Source organism: Sceloporus occidentalis, unplaced genomic scaffold (genome assembly GCF_023333645.1).
Source record: "Sceloporus occidentalis isolate IW3139 unplaced genomic scaffold, rSceOcc1.0.p SCAF_209, whole genome shotgun sequence".
NCBI classification, from domain to species: Eukaryota; Metazoa; Chordata; class Lepidosauria; order Squamata; family Phrynosomatidae; genus Sceloporus; species Sceloporus occidentalis.
Window position 1 is genome coordinate 495,940 of NW_028317189.1, and position 6,514 is coordinate 502,453.

General features: G+C 47.5%; 1 protein-coding gene across 1 annotated transcript; it reads left to right on the forward strand.

Annotated features, from left to right (window-relative positions):
- Positions 1-1,170: 1,170 nt before the first annotated feature.
- Positions 1,171-5,305, forward strand: LOC149277578 (early growth response protein 3-like). The gene is made up of 2 exons (XM_089502704.1): positions 1,171-1,321; positions 4,320-5,305. Exons 1-2 carry the CDS (start codon positions 1,171-1,173, stop codon positions 5,303-5,305), a joined length of 1,137 nt encoding a protein of 378 aa, XP_089358830.1.
- The last annotated feature ends 1,209 nt before the right edge of the window (positions 5,306-6,514 follow it).

Genomic DNA, 6,514 nt, shown 5'->3' on the forward strand with positions numbered 1-6,514 from the left:
AGGTGATGGATTCCCTTTAAATCCCAGGTAACCCACTCCACCAGTGCCTTTCCACCGATTCTCACACCGATCCACATGTATGTTTCGGGGTTTGGTTAGGGGTGGAGCCTTATCAAGACTTTTGATGTCACTTTGTGACCCCTATATAGTTCATTATAAACTCAATGCTGTTTCTATACACATTGTTGTGACGTTTATGGCTGTACAACACTGTGATACCCTCATACCAGGCAAACATTCTGAGCTCACAGAAAAGAGGGACATTAGGGGAGGAGACATGGACATCAGAGAAGGAAAGGGGTGAAAAGAGGGACGAGGGACACTTGGGAGGTATGAAGGGCTGTTTGTATAGCCCCCCTCACAAGGTACAGTATGGGGGTCCCAGCTTCCCGGGCAGCTTCCTGCTTTCTTTCTAAATGTTCCATTGTAAGGAGGTTCCATCGTGACATCACGGCAGTGTGTGTCCATATATGGGCAGTTACGTCACTGGAGCTTCCCCGATAGAAAATAAAAAGAGTCGGAGTCCCGACATCGCAATCCAGAGAGAGAAGAGAAGAGATAATCCCCGTACCCGAGCCCGGGGGGCAGACCAACACCTCTCCCACCCACACCCATCTACCCCACACCATACAAGCCTACACCAGACACCGATTTGCCCCGTAACAGGGCAGATCTATTACCCCCCGGAGCTAGCCCCGGGGTAGGTCCCATCTCTTGCTCTTATCTCAGCATCATTCAAGGCGCGAGCCAGACCTTCACCGGGACAACTTATCCGACCTTACCTCCTTATCTAGACCCCCAGACCCCATGGGGCAGATCGTCACCTTCCCCACGCGACTGCCTCTGCTTTACCAAATTAAGCATCTTTAATGACGAACGCAGCGTGCAAATTTAATACCCTTCTCCGGGGCAATACTGACATCCAGTACAGCCTTGCTGCCTATACATGGGGTATATCTGAATTCCAGCACCGCCACCATGGAACAAATCTAATGCCTCCTGTCCATCCTACCCCAGGGGTAGCACATTAACCGTCCTTGGGGCAGAACTGGTTACCAAAGGCAGATCTGATCTCTTTCTACGCGAACTTCCTGCCCCTCGCTGTAGCCGGTGGGTGTAGGTGAGGTCATTGAATTGCCCGTTCTGCACCCCTCTCCCCTTCCAGGTGCTATGACCGGAAAGCTGCTGGATAAACTCCCGGTAAATATGACCTCACTGCTTCCGGACCCCCTCTACCCCGAGGAGGGGCAGGACCTACCCGGATCGCTGTCAATGTACCCCAGTGGGGCTAACGACCAACACTACTCTGCTATGTCTGCAGGTGAGTGAGGGTATAAAGTGACAGGGTTTGAGAGGGGGGTCGAACTCTTTGGTGGGGCAGATGTGCAATTGTGGGGCAAATGATGCCTTTTAGGGCTGGGCAAGTGTGCCATTCCCCAGATGGGCTGTGGAGCTTCTTCCAGGACCACGGGGTATGGCAGTGCCATTGTGGGGGGAAATAGCTAGCATTTGAGGGGGCAGATTTGTTAAGCTTGGGACATCTAGAGAGACAGTTAACATGCCTACTATTCTAGAATGGAATGAAAAGGCTCTGCATGGCCCTACATGTCTCTGCGCTGTGCTAGAGCGCTCCGCTTGGCAGTACATGGTTCTGGGTGGCATTGGATGGCTCTGCTTGGCACCAAATGCCAAATGCAAAACTAGTTTGCTGCGCACAGTGTTTAATTTCTCTGCACCCTAAATGTCTCAATGCCTTTGTTCCATGTCTCAGGATACCTGTTGCAATGCTCTGTGCTCTGCTGTACTGCCCTACATTAGTATATTGCCCATCTGCTGTTGGAATGCTCTGTATAACACCTGTGCTCTGTACAGCGCCACAGAATACGATGGCGCTATATATAAATCAATAATAGTAATTACTCTAAACTCGCTATTGTACACGATTATGATGTTCTGCGTGGGGCTGTAATGCTCTGCTTCTTCTAATTCTAGTAAGTGCTGTTATATGCTCTGCGTGGTCGTATATCGCTCTGCATGTCTGATTTCTGTCTGTTATAAGGTCCTGCTCTGCTATTATTGGCTCCACACTCCGTAGCTCTATATGTTATATCGATGGTCACTCGCTTTGGATCTTGGTATACCCCTAGGGGCATCACAGCTGTGACATCATACAGCACATTGTTGCCCTGGGGGCGCTTCTAACTAATTTAAGATTTGGGGGCCGCAGGTCTTCAGAAGGAAATGAAGCAATTACATAGTGGAGTAATCCACGGAATGTCTCATGGCCCTTCGTGGCCTAACTTCTTCCTTCATTCTCATTTCTCCCCATTGGGTCCAGTACTGGAGACCCCATCTCTAGTAGGATACAGACATTCTGGAAAGAGTTCAAGAGAAGGGCTACTAACATGCTGAATGGCCTGCAGGTTAAAAAATATCAGGGAAGGCTTGTAGGAGAAGAGAGAAATAGAGAGGGGGGGTAATAGAAACATTTAAATATATAAAATGACTTAACAACGACAAGAGGGAAGGTAAAACAAAATGGTCAGAGGCTTAGATGTAATGTAAAGAAATTACACAGAGGGTGGTGTATAAGTGGAACAGCCTTTCAGCAGAAAATGTAGAGGTTAGTGCAGTGCGGGAATATAAATGTGCATCGGATAGGTGGACTAGATGGCCCAAATGGTGGTTAACTGCCATCAAATTCTGTTTCTTTATAATAACTTTTCAGGGCCTTATTACACTTGCCCTTAAACTTGCTCATACCCTTTTACCTTACACTTCCCTGGGTAAATCCTTCTCTTGGCCGTGAACTTGTGGTCCTTATAGTATTCAGCCTAAGAAAGCCCCCCCCCCCCCCCCCGTGCCCTATGGCCACAGCAGCTTATGATATATTGTTTGAGGGTAACCCACCATCAGAGTGCCTCACTGCGGTGACAGCTGCTCGGTTCCCCTCTTCAGAAGTGTACAGCGTCACATTGTGGGGGAAGAAAGTCTTTAAATATGGCTGTGGGGGTGGGGGAGCTCCCAGCCCGGTGTGTGGAGGAGGCAGGCGACTGAGCAGGGAGGTGACACGTGGGGGCAGCTGGTGACAGCTCACAGGATGGGGAGGGCGTGTAGGTGTACGGAGAAGAGGGGGAATTCCATGGTTAACCCAGTCAGGGGAAGTGACCCACAACACGTTGCAAAGCACATCAGTCTACTGGTGGCCCCACTGAGCACTAAACGGGCCTAGCAGCAAAAGGTCGCTTGTTCCATAAGCATTCTATAGGCACCCAGATAGATGAAATCCGGTATAGGTAACAGAACGTCGTGTAAGATCCCGACACTTCTTGACCTCAACTGGGTCAGAAAGCTCAACTATCCCGAACTCTACTGGTTTGGGAAATGTTAGACTTAAGAGAACCTGCGCGGCCACCACCGGATCTCATAGAACCTAGGAGGACACATCAGCACAGCATCTTGTCTTACGCCTGGCCCATAGGTGCTTAAACTCCCTCACTCATCCGTCTGTATTTTATTCATCAATTCGAGCAAAGTGTTACGCAGATACCGCAACCGTAAATGTAGGCTTCTTACCCTGACACCCTAATTATATATCCATATAAATACATACATACATACATTGTTGTTACCGTGACATCCCAGTAGTGTATAAAAGGCTTGTTACCATGACACTCCATTAGTTATAGAGCACTGTTACCTGGACACCCCAAATAGAGTATCCAGACTTCTTACACAGATTCCCCAATAGTTAGATGGAATTGTTACAGGATTAGCCTATGTCTGGGGTGTCTTGTTCCCCCATTTGGAAAGTGGTTCCCTCGCACATTCTCTAGAACATTCATTTTTAGCTGTAGATTGCTTGGTGCTATGGAGATACATTAAAGCTCAGAAATAATATCTCAGTAACTCTATCACTGCTGGTAAGATCCACCCAAACCCTAGTACCAGTAAGCTCTATATAACACCACTAGTATTGTATTACAATCACAGAATACCGTTGCGTGTCGTTACGGCATATAATAAACATGTTGAGCTTTTGGATGGTAATGAGCATCCGAACATGGTGATAATGAACATGTTTTCTAATAATTACGTGAATCTCTGTATCCTGTTAATGAGTATGTAGCGCTGTATAATTATAGGGGGCATCAAGATACTGAAAAAGTCCTGCGTGCAACGCGTGACAATGTGGTCGAGCTCCTCCATTGACAGAGGAACATACATGTCCCTCACAATTTCAGGATGTTCTAGATCTTCTATTATGTAAGTAGCGAAAATGTTTTAGTTTTTCATTGTTTCTCCGTATTCCCCTCCAGATAATGTGATGGATTTGGGTCTGACCAATGAGAAGAACTCTCAGGATATGTCCTACACAGGCACCTTCCAGCCAGGTAACAAGACTGTCACCTACCTAGGCAAATTCTCCTTTGATTCTCCCTCAAACTGGTGCCAGGAGAATATCATCAGCCTGATGAGTGCAGGTATCCTTGGAGTGCCCACATCTCAAGCAGCTAATTCAGGAGGAGGAGGTGGAAGTGGTGGCATCATGGGACAAAGTCAAAGTGAAGTTGAATCTATGTTCCATGGTCTTCCACCTTATGCCAGCTGTGGAGACCTGTACCATGATCAGGTGGGTTTTCAAGGAGGAAGTATGGCACCATACACTTCCCAGGAATACCCATCTCCGAAACAGAGTCTGGACTCTAGTGTCTTCCCAATGATACCAGACTACAATATATTCCATCACAACACTGAGATGCCTCCAGTGGACCAGAAGCCCTTTCAAAATATGGAGGCTATGCGGGTCAATCCTCCACCCATAACTCCACTGGAGACCATCAAGGCATTTAAAGAGAAGCAGGTGTTACCCAGCTTTGGAGGAATGAGCCACCAGCCGCCACTTACTCTAAAACCTATCCGGCCTAGGAAATATCCTAACCGCCCTAGCAAGACCCCTCTTCATGAGAGGCCACACGCGTGCCCCGCCGAAGGCTGTGACCGACGTTTCTCACGGTCTGATGAGCTGACTCGCCATCTGCGTATCCATACAGGGCACAAGCCCTTCCAGTGCCGAATCTGTATGAGAAGCTTCAGTCGTTCTGACCACCTTACTACGCACATCCGCACTCACACAGGGGAGAAGCCCTTTGCCTGCGATTTCTGTGGACGCAAGTTTGCACGTAGTGACGAAAGGAAGAGGCATGCTAAGATCCACCTCAAACAGAAGGACAAGAAGGGAGGGGACAAATCAGCATGCTCCCCCTCAGTGGCTGGGGCAACAGCGGTTACCACCTGTGCTTGAGGACATATTCCATTCACCCCACTTTTTTGCGGGATGGAGGGACTGAAATGCTGCTCTGCATGCCATTGCTGTTTGCACCTATTTCCTGCCAGAGATTTGTAGATCTGTGGCTTTTTTCGGTCCTGCATTGTATTATTTCAATGACCCCTTTCCAAAAGTAATCTGCAGGGTATTATTCTTTCTCCATACTACAGGTGCCAACAGCATTCACTGCACCTCGGCTAGCTGCACCTACACAGCATTACCCATTGCTACATCCGAGGACCTGTGTCTACCATTTAGTAGGAGGTCGCTGGTTCACCCCTCACACCTTTTTTGACTATCATCCTGTCAGAGCTGCTGCATGATGCTTCATCCACCACCTTACATTGCTGCACCTACAGGAGATCTCTCGCTCCCTACCTCCCTAATGTACACCCTTCTGCCTCTAGAGCCCCCCTCCATGTGTCTCCACAAAAGAGCAGTGGTAACCCCAGGGGTGCAGGAACCTTCAGACTCCAGTCTGTCCCCCATACAAAAGTATTGGGGGGGGGTCTTTTTTTGCTGCTTAGTTAACACAATCTGCTGCTGTTCCTGGATGTTAAATTACAGTGTGCCTGTCTGCCCCCCCAGGCATTAACATACACTTACTTCTACTTCTCTGTTTGCTTTTGGGAGGATTGTCAGACTCAAGCTGTTTAATCTTTAAGAGTTTATCTCTTCCTTACTTTTCTCTTCTCATCCTATCTCTAACAATATTACAAACTTTCTCCTGTGCTCTCCTATTATTTATCTGCCATCACTACTCCCATAGCCATGCTTTATTTCTATTTCCCCATCTCTCCTCTCATTATCCCCTGATCGTTTTCTCTCTATCACTCCCCATCATACTTTTCCTATCATGTTCCTTATGATTTTCCCAATATTTTTTGTCTCTCTCCAATTATCCACTCTTTGTAATGCTTCTCGTTGCTTGTTCTCTTAATAACGCCTCTCAATATTTTCCCTTCTCCATTTTTTTCTCAAATTGCTCCCCCTCGCTTTTTTCTTCTCCCCTAATTTCATTCTCTCTCCGCCGTGCATCTTATTATTTTCTCCTCATCTCTTTCCCCATTATTCTAACCCTCCTATGAATCTCTCCTCATCCATGGCTACCTTTCCCATTATCCTCCCAATATCTCCTTGTATAGTGCTCCCCATTATTTACTTTTCTCATTCCCAGTTATCGTC